The sequence below is a fragment of the Boleophthalmus pectinirostris genome, unplaced genomic scaffold (genome assembly GCF_026225935.1).
Source record: "Boleophthalmus pectinirostris isolate CB_2022bp ecotype Guang Dong unplaced genomic scaffold, ASM2622593v1 HiC_scaffold_12, whole genome shotgun sequence".
NCBI lineage: Eukaryota > Metazoa > Chordata > Actinopteri > Gobiiformes > Gobiidae > Boleophthalmus > Boleophthalmus pectinirostris.
Genome location: NW_026571018.1, coordinates 40599451 through 40614450, shown reverse-complemented (window position 1 = coordinate 40614450; position 15000 = coordinate 40599451). Strand labels below are relative to the sequence as shown.

Here is a 15000-nt window from a genome sequence, read left to right as displayed (position 1 = left end):
TCCCCCTCTCCTCCTCCTCCTCCCTCTCCCCTCTCCTCCTCCCCTCCTCCTCCCCCTCTCCCTCCTCCTCCTCCCCTCCTCCCCCTCCTCCTCTCTCTCTGTTGTCACCTGAACACGGACATAATAATGAGAATGAAACACTTCCTAAAACACACAGACACACACACACACACAGACACACACACACACACACACACAGACACACACACACACACACACACACACACACACACACACACACACACACACACACACACACACACACACACACACACACAGACACACACACACAGACACACACACACACACACACACACACACACAGACACACACAGACACACACACACACAGACACACACACAGACACACACACACACACACACACACACAGACACACACACACACACACAGACACACACACACACAGACACATACACACACACACACACACAGGTGGGCCTCCAGAATCAGGTCAGTTGTTCTTGGAGAGCCCCAGAGGCAGCGTCCCTCTCCTGGATGTGTGGTAATGGGGGCAGCCTGTGCCCTCTGGGTGCCCTCTGGGTACTCTCTGGGTGCCCTCTGGGTACTCTCTGGGTGCCCTCTGGGTGCCCTCAGAGTACTCTCTGGGTACTCTCTGGGTACTCTCTGGGTGCCCTCTGAGTACTCTCTGGGTACTCTCTGGGTACTCTCTGGGTGCCCTCTGAGTACTCTCTGGGTACTCTCTGAGTACTCTCTGGGTACTCTCTGGGTACTCTCTGGGTGCCCTCTGAGTACTCTCTGGGTACTCTCTGGGTACTCTCTGGTACTCTCTGGGTGCCCTCTGAGTACTCTCTGGGTACTCTCTGGGTACTCTCTGGGTACTCTCTCTGTCTGTGGGTTTAGGAAGCTCTGCCTCATCAGGAGTTTTATTAATTATTAGATGATTAAAAAGAATCAATTGAAGTATTAATTTTTCCTGAGCTCGTCTGAAACTCAGAGACAAAGACGACGCACACACAGTTTATATATATATATATATATATATATATATATATATATATATATATATATATATATATATATATATATATATACTCTATATACTCTATATACACTGTGTGTACTGTCAGTATCAACATATACTCTGTGTATACACACAGTATGTACACACTGTGTGTATATACACAGAGTACATACACACTGTGTGTATATACACACAGTGTAGTGTGTATAACAGAAGTGTTCTGAGTGTGATGAGTTCACTGTGGTTCTCGTGAGGCTCGTGATGTTCTCCATCACACGACAGAATCTGGACTCAGACTCTTGAAAAAAAAAAGCGGAAAAAAATTCTGGATCAGGTGTCACGAGTTTAAACGAACATTTAAAACCAAAATGACGAGATCACAGCAGCAGGAACAGAAAGACGAGCCACAAGAGCCACACGTGAGTCACAGGAGCCAGAGTCAGAAAGAGCCAAAAGAGCCTCCTGGAGAACTTCCACACACACACACAGCTCTCCTGGTGGTGCTCCTCGTGGTGCTCCTGGTGGTGCTCCTCCTGGTGCTCCTCGTGGTGCTCCTCGTGGTGCTCCTCGTGGTGCTCCTGGTGGTGCTCCTGGTGGTGCTCCTCGTGGTGCTCCTCGTGGTGCTCCTCGTGGTGCTCCTCGTGGTGCTCCTGGTGGTGCTCCTCGTGGTGCTCCTGGTGGTGCTCCTCGTGGTGCTCCTCGTGGTGGTCTTTCACAGCTCTGGTCTATTTTTAGCTCCTCAACCCAGAGACAAACTAATGACACACGATGAATCACCGAGCTGCAGCACAGGCCTTCCCCAGTGCACACACCTCCTCACACCTCCTCACACCTCCTCACACCTCCTCACACCTCCTCACACCTCCTCACACCTCCTCACACCTCCTCACACCTCCTCACACCTCCTCACACCTCCTCACACCTCCCTCACATCTCCTCACATCTCCTCACATCTCCTCACATCTCCTCACACCTCCTCACACCTCCTCACACCTCCTCACACCTCCTCACACCTCCTCACACCTCCTCACACCTCCTCTCCTCACACCTCCTCACACCTCCTCTCCTCACACCTCCTCAACTCCTCACACCTCCTCACACCTCCTCACACCTCCTCACACCTCCTCACACCTCCTCACACCTCCTCACACCTCCTCACATCCTCCTCTCTCACACTCCTCACACCTCCTCACACCTCCTCACACTCTCCTCACATCTCCTCACATCTCCTCACACCTCCTCACTCTCCTCACACCTCCTCACATCTCCTCACACTCTCCTCACACCTCCTCACATCTCCTCACACCTCCTCACACCTCCTCACACCTCCTCACACCTCCTCACACCTCCTCACACCTCCTCACATCTCCTCACACCTCCTCACACCTCCTCACATCTCCTCACACCTCCTCACACCTCCTCACACCTCCTCACACTCCTCACACCTCCTCACATCTCCTCACACCTCCTCACACCTCCTCACATCTCCTCACACCTCCTCACATCACACCTCCTCACACCTCCTCACACCTCCTCACACCTCCTCACATCTCCTCACATCTCCTCACACCTCCTCACACCTCCTCACATCTCCTCACACCTCCTCACACCTCCTCACACCTCCTCACACCTCCTCACACCTCCTCACACCTCCTCACACCTCCTCACACCTCCTCTCCTCACACCTCCTCACACCTCCTCACACCTCCTCACACCTCCTCACACCTCCTCACATCTCCTCACACCTCCTCACACCTCCTCACACCTCTCTCACACCTCCTCACACTCCTCACACTCCTCACACCTCCTCACATCTCCTCACATCTCCTCACACCTCCTCACACCTCCTCACACCTCCTCTCACACCTCCTCACATCTCCTCACACTCTCCTCACACCTCCTCACACCTCCTCACATCTCCTCACACTCCTCACACCTCCTCCTCACACCTCCTCACACCTCCTCACACTCCTCCTCACACCTCCTCACATCTCCTCACACCTCCTCACACCTCTCACACCTCCTCACACATCCTCCTCCTCACACCTCCTCACACCTCCTCACATCTCCTCAAGCTCCTCACACCTCCTCACACCTCCTCACACCTCCTCACATCTCCTCACACCTCCTCACACCTCCTCACACCTCCTCACATCTCCTCACACCTCCTCACACCTCCTCACACCTCCTCACATCTCCTCACACCTCCTCACACCTCCTCACACCTCCTCACACCTCCTCCTCACACCTCCTCACACACACTCCTCACACCTCCTCACACCTCCTCACACCTCCTCACACCTCCTCACACCTCCTCACACCTCCTCACACCTCTCACACACCTCCTCACACCTCCTCACACCTCCTCACACCTCCTCAACCTCCTCACACCTCCTCACACCTCCTCACACCTCCTCACACCTCCTCACATCTCCTCACACCTCCTCACACCTCCTCACACTCCTCACACCTCCTCACACCTCCTCACACCTCCTCACACCTCCTCACACCTCCTCACACCTCCTCACACCTCCTCACACCTCCTCACACCTCCTCACACCTCCTCACACCTCCTCACATCTCCTCACACCTCCTCACACCTCCTCACACTTCCTCACATCTCCTCAAGCTCCTCACACCTCCTCCTACTGCACCTCTTCACACTGCACCTTCACATGTCTTCTCACATTCTTCACGTTCCTCACGCTCATCATGCTCCTCGTGCTCCTCATGTTCCTCATGCTCCTCACGTTCTTCATCTTCCTCATGCTCCTCATGTTCCTCACACTCCTCCTCTCACATTCCTCATGTTCCTCATGCTCCACATACTCCTCGTGCTCCTCACGTTCTTCATCTTCCTCATGTTCCTCATGCTCCTCATGTTCCTCGTGCTCCTCACATTCTTCATCTTCCTCATGTTCCTCATGCTCCTCATGTTCCTCGTGCTCCTCACGTTCTTCATCTTCCTCATGTTCCTCATGTTCCTCATGCTCCTCATGTTCCTCATGCTCCTCACGTTCTTCATGTTCCTCATGTTCCTCGTGTTCCTCATGTTCCTCATGTTCCTCATGTTCCTCATGCTCCTCATGTTCCTCATGTTCCTCATGTTCCTCATGTTCCTCATGTTCCTCATGTTCCTCATGTTCCTCATGTTCCTCATGTTCCTCATGTTCCTCATGTTCCTCATGTTCCTCATGTTCCTCATGTTCCTCATGTTCCTCATGTTCCTCATGCTCCTCACGTTCTTCATGTTCCTCATGTTCCTCATGTTCCTCATGCTCCTCATGTTCCTCATGCTCCTCACGTTCTTCATGTTCCTCATGTTCCTCGTGTTCCTCGTGCTCCTCATGTTCCTCATGTTCCTCATGTTCCTCATGCTCCTCATGTTCCTCATGTTCCTCATGTTCCTCATGTTCCTCATGTTCCTCATGTTCCTCATGTTCCTCATGCTCCTCATGTTCCTCATTGTTCCTCATGTTCCTCCCTAAGCAGCTCCAGCAGTTTCCTGGGTGAAGTTTGGAGCTTCACAAGTGGGTCACCAGGGCATGGGCCTCAGGGGGCACCAGGGGGCCTCAGGGGGCCTCAGGGGGCATCAGTGGGGCATCAGTGGGGGCTTCACCGGACAACGGAGGCACCAGGTTATGTTACTGGTTTGTCTGGAATGTTCCGCAGTATGGCATTAAACCTTTCTATCTCCATGGAGACCAAAGCAGAGGCAGTTCCAGGTCAAATCTGTGGAGAGGCGATCCCAAGGGTCGAGCTGTTTAAAGTCACACTGTGGAACATTCCAGGCAGAGCAATGACGTCTCCATAGAAACGAGCAGGTGACGGACACAACCGAAGTGTCACCAAGTGAACGCACACTGGTATCGGTTCATACCCCCACGCCGGTATCGGTTCATATCCACTCACCGGTATCGGTTCATACCCCCACGCCGGTATCGGTTCATATCCACACACGCCGGTATCGGTTCGTATCCCCACGCCGGTATCGGTTCATATCCACTCACCGGTATCGGTTCATACCCCCACGCCGGTATCGGTTCATATCCACACACCGGTATCGGTTCATACCCCCACGCCGGTATCGGTTCATATCCCACCGGTACTCACCGGTATCGGTTCGGTATCGGTTATCCCCACGCCGGTATCGGTTCATATCCACACACTGGTATCGGTTCATACCCCCACGCCGGTATCGTTTATCCCCACCCCGGTATCGGTTCCCCATCCCACGCCGGTATCGGTTCATATCCCCACACGCCGGTATCGGTTCGTATCCCCACGCCGGTATCGGTTCATATCAGGTATCAAGTCAAAGTTTGGAGATTGGCATCAGAGGAAGTGTTCATGGGCGTGTTTGGGCTCCATGGACTCTGGCTTCTGTAATGTTTGTGACTTTTCTGGTGGAGCTCGTTTCCATGGAGATGTTACTGCGCTGCCTGGAATGTTACACAGTGTGGCATTAAACCGGTCTATGGCTTAAGGCGTGAAAGAGGCTTTTTCCTTTAATAAAAACTGTAAGTACAGTCCATGCAAATCAATCTGAAGCCGTCTATCAGAAAAGTTCCACAATGCAGCTTTAAAACAGCTGAGAGACAAAGTGAGAGAAGCTCAGACTTATTCAGGTCGTGAAGAGAAATGGGTCGTCGTGTTTTCCACAAAAACCTGCACTAACATGTTCTGAAATGCTCTGGATTCTTCTCGTGTTTCAATTGAAAAAAACTCTCACGGACGTAGAGAAGAGGAGGAGACGGAGAGGCTGAGGAGGAGGACACTCTGCTGCTGCGGAGGCTTCAGGAGGATGATGAAGAGAGTGCATTTATGTGATTGGTGGAGAGGAGACAGTCTGAGGTCTTCACTGTGACGTCCAACGGGGGGTTCTGTTCACGTCTCACCTTCATACAAACATATATATTTGTGTTTATATATTTCTATATTTGTATAAATATATTTGTATAAATATATTTGTATAAGTATGTTTGTATATATTTATATATGTGTATGTTCAGGTCACACCTGAGCTTCTTGGGCTGTGCTCTTTTCTTGTTTCTTTTTTCTTGTTTCTTTTTTCTTGTTTCTTGTTTCTTCTCATTTTTTCTTCGGGTCAAACTGTTTGAGATTCTGAGTCTGTGCGCGCGGACACGCGCTCTGGCGGACACGCGCTCCGGCCTGTCACAGACACATGTCCACACGCACATTCACGCGCACAGTCTGTGCGCTCTTTCAGATGCGGGGCCGGGCCGCTGCGCATCTCCACGGCCGCGTCCGCGCACCTGAGCCGCACACGAGTCCTCCGAGTCACCGCCTCGGGTCGGTGTCTGGTACCGACGCAGTGAATGACTCGACTAAATGCGGGAACGGCCGAGTTTATTTTTAGCCCGTATGAAGACGGGTGAACAGTATGGCCGCCTCCCACTCCCACACAGTGACGTCAAAGTGTTACGCAAAACCAGGGGTTCACCTTTTGAGCATCTGAGCCCACAGCGCGCGCGCACTCCAGCTGCCCACGGCTCCAGCCCGCGCGTGGGCGTGAGGAGCCGCTGCAGCACGAAGCACGAGCCTGTGCGCATACACGCGCGCGCACACACACACACACACACACACACACACACACAGACATACAAACAGACACATACACACACACTTACACACACACAGACACACATATACACACACACACATACACACACACACACACACACACACACAGTGACACACACACACAGTGACACACACACACACACACAGTGACACATACACACACACACACACAGACATACAAACAGACACATACACACACACACTTACACACAGACACACACACACAGACACACATATACACACACACACAGACATACAAACAGACACATACACACACAGTGACACACACACAGACACACAGTGACACATATACACACATACACACACACACATACACACACAGTGATACACACACACACAGTGACACACACACACACAGTGACACACACACACGCACACACACACACAGTGACACACACGCACACACACACAGTGACACACAGCACACACACACACACAGTGACACACACACACACACACACACAACACACACACACAGTGACACACACACACACACACACACAGTGACACACACACACACACACACACAGTGACACACACACACACACACACACACACACACACACACACAGTGACACTTAACTATTTGTAGAGCTGCTGCAGACACAGGTCCAGACTTTCTCCCTCCAGCTCTTCGTCCGTGAGCAGGTCGGACACGGGGCGCAGGGGCAGCGGGTCGCTCTCCTGCAGAGGCGCCCTCATCTCCCGGAGGAAGAGCTCCAGGAAGCGGCGGAAGGTTTTCTCCTCTGCACAGCCGGCCATCGTCTCTCATTCCCGGACACAGTCGCGCACCGCCCGGCAGAAGCTCGTCGGCCGAAGGGAAGGTCGACTAACCGCACCGGAGGTGTCGTCCGCGCCTTGGGCTCCTCCGCGGCGGCGCGAGCTGCAAATAGAGAAGTGCACGGCGGAGTGCGCGGCGCAGTGCACGGGGCTGTCACAGCTCAGCCTCATGCAAAGCACCGCGGGAGCGCGCCTCGAGTTATCAGGGATTTCGGATCATAGTGCAGTGACGTCACAGCGAGGAGAAAGCAGAAAGAGTTCACGTGAACGCGCGCGCACACCACTTTGCAATGGTTTACGTGGGCACGTGGGCACGTCATCCGTGGGATGTGAGGATGCGGAGAGGAGGGGGGGGGCTCACCCAAGGACACGCGAGGGCGGGGCCTAAGCAGCATCCGGGTTTTTATTAAGTTACAGCCAATATGAACTTTCCATCCATCTGCACTGCTGTGTCTGAGTGTGTTAGTGTAACGCACTGCCGTGTCTGAGTGTGTTAGTGTAACGCACTGCCGTGTCTGAGTGTGTTAGTGTAACGCACTGCCGTGTCTGAGTGTGTTAGTGTAACGCACTGCCGTGTCTGAGTGTGTTAGTGTAACGCACTGCTGTGTCTGCTGATATAGTGTTATTATATTTTATTTACTACATACTCGTGTGTATTTTTCTGTCAGCACCTGCCGTCTCCCGCCTTTGTGAGTTCAAGTGATGTTCAGGTGATGTTCAGGTGACGTTCAGGTGATGTATGACTCAGGTCTGGGCTAAACATGAGGATTGTTTCACACATGTAGCTACATCACTTTAATGGTGCTGAGTTCCTCCCATCACATCTCACTGGGGTCACTCCTCCTCTCGAAGTCTCTAACCCTCCTCCCGAAGTCACTAACCCTCCTCCTGAAGTCACTAACCCTCCTCCCGAAGTCACTAACCCTCCTCCTGAAGTCACTAACCCTCCTCCTGAAGTCACTAACCCTCCTCCTGAAGTCACTAACCCTCCTCCTGAAGTCACTAACCCTCCTCCCGAAGTCACTAACCCTCCTCCTGAAGTACTAACCTCCCGAAGTCCTCCTCCTGAAGTCACTAACCCTCCTCCTGAAGTCACTAACCCTCCTCCTGAAGTCACTAACCCTCCTCCTGAAGTCACTAACCCTCCTCCCGAAGTCACTAACCTCCTCCTGAAGTCACTAACCCTCCTCCTCCGAAGTCACTAACCTCCGAAGTCACTAACCCTCCTCCGAAGTCACTAACCCTCCTCCTGAAGTCACTAACCTCCTCCGAAGAACCCTCCTCCCGAAGTCACTAACCCTCCTCCCGAAGTCACTAACCCTCCAGAAGTCTCTAACCCCTCTGAAGTCACTAACCCTCCTCCTGAAGTCACTAACCTCCCTAACCTCCTCCGAAGTCACTAACCCTCCAGAAGTCTCTAACCCTCCTCCTGAAGTCACTAACCCTCCTCCCGAAGTCTCTAACCCCCTCCCGAAGTCACTAACCTCCTCCTGAAGTCACTAACCTCCAGAAGTTCTAACCCTCCTCCTGAAGTCACTAACCCTCCTCCTGAAGTCACTAACCCTCGAAGTCCTCTAACCCTCCCCTGAAGTCCTAACCTCCTCCCAAGTCCTAACCCTCCTCCCGAAGTCCTCTAACCCTCCTCCTGAAGTCACTAACCCTCCTCCCGAAGTCTCTAACCCTCCTCTCCGAAGTCCTAACCCTCCTCCTGAAGTCACTAACCCTCCTCCCGAAGTCACTAACCCTCCAGAAGTCTCTAACCTCCTCCTCCGAAGTCCTAACCTCCTCTCCGAAGTCACTAACCCTCCTCCCGAAGTCACTAACCCTCCTCCTGAAGTCACTAACCTCCTCCTGAAGTCACTAACCCTCCGAAGTCTAACTAAGTCACTCCTCCGAAGTCCTAACCCTCTCCTGAAGTCTAACTAACCCTCCTCCCGAAGTCACTAACCCTCCTCCTGAATCCTCCCTCCTCCCGAAGTCACTAAACCCTCCTCCTGAAGTCACTAACCCTCCAGAAGTCACTAACCTCCTCCCAGAAGTCCTAACCCTCTCCTGAAGTCCACTAACCCTCCTCCTGAAGTCACTAACCCTCTCCTCCGAAGTCACTAACCCTCCTCCTGAAGTCTCTAACCCTCCTAACTCCTGAAGTCACTAACCTCCTCCCGAAGTCACTCCTCACTAACCTCCGAAGTCACTAACCCTCCTCCTGAAGTCACTAACCCTCCTCCCGAAGTCACTAACCCTCCAGAAGTCTCTAACCCTCCTCCTGAAGTCACTAACCCTCCTCCCGAAGTCTCTAACCCTCCTCCCGAAGTCACTAACCCTCCTCCTGAAGTCACTAACCCTCCTCCCGAAGTCACTAACCCTCCAGAAGTCTCTAACCCTCCTCCTGAAGTCACTAACCCTCCTCCCGAAGTCTCTAACCCTCCTCCTGAAGTCACTAACCCTCCACCCGAAGTCTCTAACCCTCCAGAAGTCTCTATCCCTCCTCCTGAAGTCTCTAACCCTCCTCCCAAAGTCACTAACCCTCCAGAAGTCACTAACCCTCCTCCTGAAGTCTCTAACCCTCCAGAAGTCACTAACCCTCCTCCCGAAGTCACCAACCCTCCTCCCGAAGTCACTAACCCTCCAGAAGTCACTAACCCTCCTCCTGAGGTCACTAACCCTCCTCCAGAAGTCACTAACCCTCCTGAAGTCTCTAACCCTCCTCTTGAAGTCTCTAACCCTCCTCCCGAAGTCTCTAACCCTTCTCCTGAAGTCACTAACCCTCCTCCCGAAGTCACTAACCCTCCAGAAGTCACTAACCCTCCTCCCGAAGTCACTAACCCTCCTCCTGAAGTAACTAACCCTCCTTCTGAAGTCACTAACCCTCCTCCCGAAGTCACTAACCCTCCTCCTGAAGTAACTAACCCTCCTTCTGAAGTCACTAACCCTCCTCCTGAAGTCATTAACCCTCCAGAAGTCACTAACCCTCCTCCCGAAGTCACTAACCCTCCTCCCGAAGTCACTAACCCTCCAGAAGTCTCTAACCCTTCTCCTGAGGTCACTAACCCTCCTTCTGAAGTCACTAACCCTCCTCCTGAAGTCACTAACCCTCCTCCTGAGGTCACTAACCCTAATCCTGAAGTCACCAACCCTCCTCCTGAGGTCACTAACCCTCCTCCTGAAGTCACCAACCCTCCTCCTGAAGTCACTAACCCTCCTCCTGAGGTCACTAACCTAATCCTGAAGTCTCCAACCCTCCTCCTGAAGTCACTAACCCTCCTCCTGAAGTCACTAACCCTCCTCCCGAAGTCACTAACCCTCCTCCCGAAGTCACTAACCCTCCAGAAGTCTCTAACCCTTCTCCTGAGGTCACTAACCCTCCTTCTGAAGTCACTAACCCTCCTCCTGAAGTCACCAACCCTCCTCCTGAGGTCACTAACCCTCCAGAAGTCTCTAACCCTTCTCCCGAAGTCACTAACCCTCCAGAAGTCTCTAACCCTTCTCCTGAGGTCACTAACCCTCCTTCTGAAGTCACTAACCCTCCTCCTGAAGTCACCAACCCTCCTCCTGAGGTCACTAACCCTAATCCTGAAGTCACCAACCCTCCTCCTGAGGTCACTAACCCTCCTTCTGAAGTCACTAACCCTCCTCCTGAAGTCACCAACCCTCCTCCTGAAGTCTCTAACCCTCCTCCTGAGGTCACTAACCCTTCTCCCGAAGTCAATAATGAATCAATAATTTTGGTCACTATTGGCTGAACTATATTAGAGCACAACACACAACAACCATCCCCAACACCCATCCCTAACAACCATCCCCAACACCCATCCCTAACACCCATCCCAAACACCCATCCCAAACACCCATCCCCAACAACCATCCCCAACATCCATCCCCAACAACCAACATCCATCCCCAACAACCAACACCCAGCCCCAAAAACCAGCCCCAACAACCAACACCCAGCTCCAACAACCATCCCCAACAATAACCCTCCTCCTGAGTCACTAACCCAAACCAGAGTCCAGCAAACACTTAAATCACATTTCATCATTCGATGTAAACATTTGATAAGTGAGTTGTTGTACAGTAGTAAGGAGTATTATCTGTGGCATAAGGGTGAGTTGTACAGTTGTAGGGAGTATTATCTGTGGCATAAGGGTGAGTTGTACAGTTGTAGGTAGTATTATCTGTGGCATAAGGGTGAGTTGTACAGTTGTAGGGAGTATTATCTGTGGCATAAGGGTGAGTTGTACAGTTGTAGGGAGTATTATCTGTGGCATAAGGGTGAGTTGTACAGTTGTAGGTAGTATTATCTGTGGCATAAGGGTGAGTTGTACAGTTGTAGGGAGTATTATCTGTGGCATAAGGGTGAGTTGTACAGTTGTAGGGAGTATTATCTGTTCGGGGTTCGGACAGTGGGTGGTTTTGGCTTCACTGAGGCGTGAGCTGCTCTGTCCTTAATCGTACAAATAATTAGAATATACAAACGGAAGAAGAAAGAATGTAAAACTGAAACTTAACACAAGGGGGCGCACAGACTCCCCACAGCTGAGCAATAAAATCCACAGATTAAGTTTCGCAGTTTACGTGTCCGATTTACCGAAAGTATCACCCAGCTTTTCTGCACGTGCTCAGAATCTAAACATTCATGAGAAAATGTAGAATATTTACAACATTTATAACAGGCAAAATACAAATAAGTAAACCAGACATGCTCCAGTGAAGTGGAAAAGCGGCTCAAGAATGAAGTAACAAGTGTAATATTTTAGTGTAATCTTTCTTTAAACCAATCCTTTTACTTGTCCTTTTCTGTTATTTATTTCTTTATTTTCTTTGAATTGGTGTGTTCTTTTTGAATGTTTCATATTATAAATATGAACATGGAAATGAAACTTTTGTAAATGTACAAATAAAATGTTAAAACTGTCTGAAAGAGATATTCATGGTAAGTTACTGCCACCATGTGGTGAAAAAAAGTGCGTCCCATCCATCACAGTATGTGTATATGTTTTACACACACACGCACGCACACACACACACACACACACACACACACACACACACATATACATATATATAAAAGAGATGTACTGTATTATAATAACATATATACAGATATTTATACAAACTATGGTCCCGTCAAACTGTCCTCTCAGAAATGTCTCAGAAAAAATCAGTTTGATAAAATTAGATATTATTATAATAATAATAATAATAATAATAATAATAATAATAATAATAATACAGTGATTTACACGAAACAGATCGAGTCTGTTGCAGAAATTTTTTTTCTGAAGAGTTTATCTTTACGAGCGGAACTTTCGGTGGGTTTAGTGTTTCACTCGGACACGTTTAATGCTGAACCGGAAGTATGTGTGTGTAAGATGGCGGCCGCGGCGCTGGTGTTTTGGTTTTAGAGCCGCACTTGTGGCTCTTTTGGCTCTTTCTTTCGGCTCTTTCTTTTGTCTCTTTTGGCTCTTGTGGCTCTTTGGACATGGTGGTGCCCGTGGACATCTCGGCTCTGCTGCGGGCCGAGCCGGAGCCCGGGGAGGACGGACTTTGTGTGGTCGGACTGTTCGGGAAAAGTGACCTGAGGCCCGAGTCTCGCACCGAGTCTCTCGTGGACGCGCTTCTGGACAGACGCGCGTTCCCGCCGTTCGACGCGGGAAACGGCGGCGGGATCCGCGCGGTGCACGAGCCCGAGCGGCGCGTGCTCTACCTGCTCATGAGCTCCGCGTGCGACGGCCGCGAGCTGCTGCGCGCGTGCGCCGCCGTGAGCGCGAACGGCGCGCACGCGGACGCGCACGAGCTGTGGAAGAGTCTGGAGCGCGAGCGCTGCCTGCACCTGCTCTTCCTGTTCTCCGTGTGTCACGTGCTGCTCCTTGTGCACCCCAACCACACCTTCGACGTGACGTACGACCGCGTCTTCCGCGCGGTGGACGCGCTGCGGCAGAAAGTCCTGCCGCTCCTCCGCGCGGCCATCAAAGACTGCGCCGTGTCCAAAGAGTGGAAGGTCAACTGCCGCGCGTGCCCGCCGCGCGTGCTCTTCGTGTTCCACATGAACGGCTCCCTCAAGGTCAGAGGTCACACCAGGTCACACCAGGTCACATGTCCACAGTGTCGGGTCCGAGGTCTTGGGTCTGAGTTGAGGTTGTGATCAGGACTAGAGGTGCAATGATACGGTTTTCCCACAACTCGACACGTCTCTCGATGCTCGGGTCGCGACTCGACGCGTCTCTCGATGCTCAGGTCGCGACTCGACACGTCTCTCGATGCTCAGGTCGCAACTCGACGCGTCTCTCGATGCTGGGGTCGCGACTCGAATTGATTAAGACGATGTCATATCAATATTTTCTGTAAATGAGTTTAATCCAAAAACACAACTAACCCTAACCCTAACACCCTCAAGCAGAGACAGTACGAGGCTCCGCCCCCTCCAGCAGAGACAGTATGAGACTCCGCCCACTCTGCCCCCTCCAGCAGAGACAGTACGAGGCTCCGCCCATCGAGTATCGAGTCATGACACGAGTATCGAGTCTTGTTGTGCGTCTGATTGTGCGTCTGTGTGCGGAGGTGTGGGCGTCTGTGTGCGTCTCGTTGTGCGTCTGATTGTGTGTCTGTGTGCGCAGGTGTGTAGCGGCGCGGACTCGGTCCCTCCCGTGGACAAACCGAAGCGTCCGTCTCCACGGCGACGGCTCCAACACGCCCTGGAGGACCAGATCTACCGGATTTTCCGTAAAAGTCGCGTCCTGACGAACCAGAGCAGTAACTGTCTGTTCACGGTTCCCGCCAACCAGGCCTTCGTTTACGTGGCGCCCGCCGCCGAGGAGGACGCCGTGGGCGCTCTGCTGGGGCAGCTCCGGTCGCACTGTGCCCTGGGGGAGCGCGACCCAGCGTCCGGCCCCGGGAGGTACCGGCCGACGCGGCGCTCGGCGCGTGCCCCCGCGCCCCGGAGCCGGCGGCGGGGCCCTTCTCCGGGGCCCCTCAGGACTGCTCCCTGAAGGAGTTCCTCTGGCAGCACGTGGAGCTGGTGCTCACCAAGAAAGGCTTCGACGACAGCGTGGGCAGGAACCCGCAGCCCTCGCACTTCGAGCTGCCCACCTTCTCCAAGTGGCTCCAGGTGGCCTCCAGACTCCACCAGGTGATGGTTGGACCTCCTGACGACGAGCACAAGGAGCTGCTCCTCAAAGTCCAGAACCAGCTCAAAGTTCTGGAGGGTTTTCTTGACGCCGACGCCAAGTTTTCGGACAACCGCTGCCAGAAGGCCCTGCCCCTGGCCCACGGCGCCTACCAGTCCAACCTGCCCCACCACTACACCTCCACCGTCCACAAGAACCAGCTGGCCCAGGCGCTGCGGGTTTACAGCCAACACGCCCGGGGCGTGGCCTTCCAGCGCTACGCCCTCCAGCTCCACGACGACTGCTACAAGTTCTGGAGCAGCGGACACCAACTGTGTGAAGAACGCAGCCTCACCGACCAGCACTGTGTCCACAAGTACCACCTGCTGCCCCAGCCAGGTGCGCCACCCGCCCTGTGCGCCACCCGCCCTGTGCGCCACCCGCCCTGTCCTCCACCCGCTCTGTCCTCCACCCGCTCTGTCCTCC

The 15000-nt window shown here is 52.7% G+C and overlaps 3 protein-coding genes across 3 annotated transcripts in view; 2 read left to right on the top strand and 1 right to left on the bottom strand.

Moving 5' to 3' along the window:
• The window catches only part of ppm1e (protein phosphatase, Mg2+/Mn2+ dependent, 1E), a 17270-nt gene extending 9737 nt beyond the window's left edge, over positions 1 to 7533 (bottom strand). Inside the window, exon 1 of the mRNA XM_020931558.2 lies at positions 7212 to 7533. Within this exon, the coding sequence (XP_020787217.1) occupies positions 7212 to 7390 (179 nt within the window). The 5' untranslated portion in view covers positions 7391 to 7533. The remainder of the gene's footprint in view (positions 1 to 7211) is intronic.
• Positions 7534 to 7698: 165 nt separating this feature from the next.
• LOC110166324 (uncharacterized) lies at positions 7699 to 11151 on the top strand. Its single transcript, XM_055148296.1, has 6 exons — positions 7699 to 7737; positions 8194 to 8562; positions 8683 to 8803; positions 9000 to 9244; positions 9557 to 10618; positions 10762 to 11151. The coding sequence occupies exons 1-6, from the start codon at positions 7699 to 7701 to the stop codon at positions 11149 to 11151; spliced, it is 2226 nt and encodes a 741-aa protein (XP_055004271.1).
• Positions 11152 to 12768: 1617 nt separating this feature from the next.
• smg8 (SMG8 nonsense mediated mRNA decay factor) overlaps positions 12769 to 15000 on the top strand; it is a 7835-nt gene continuing 5603 nt past the window's right edge. Inside the window, 3 exon segments of the mRNA XM_055148295.1 lie at positions 12769 to 13472; positions 14026 to 14344; positions 14347 to 14913. Of these exon segments, the coding sequence (XP_055004270.1) occupies positions 12891 to 13472; positions 14026 to 14344; positions 14347 to 14913 (1468 nt within the window). The 5' untranslated portion in view covers positions 12769 to 12890.

Excerpts from the sequence above, each read along its gene's own strand:
- LOC110166324 (XM_055148296.1), top strand. The coding sequence starts at position 7,699 with ATGGTTTACGTGGGCACGTGGGCACGTCATCCGTGGGAT. Across the intron at positions 9,245-9,556 it reads TCACTAACCCTCCTCCTGAA|TCACTAACCTCCTCCCGAAG; the intron begins GTCACTAACCTC and ends TAACTCCTGAAG. Across the intron at positions 10,619-10,761 it reads TCACTAACCCTCCTCCTGAG|GTCACTAACCCTCCTTCTGA; the intron begins GTCACTAACCTA and ends CCTTCTCCTGAG.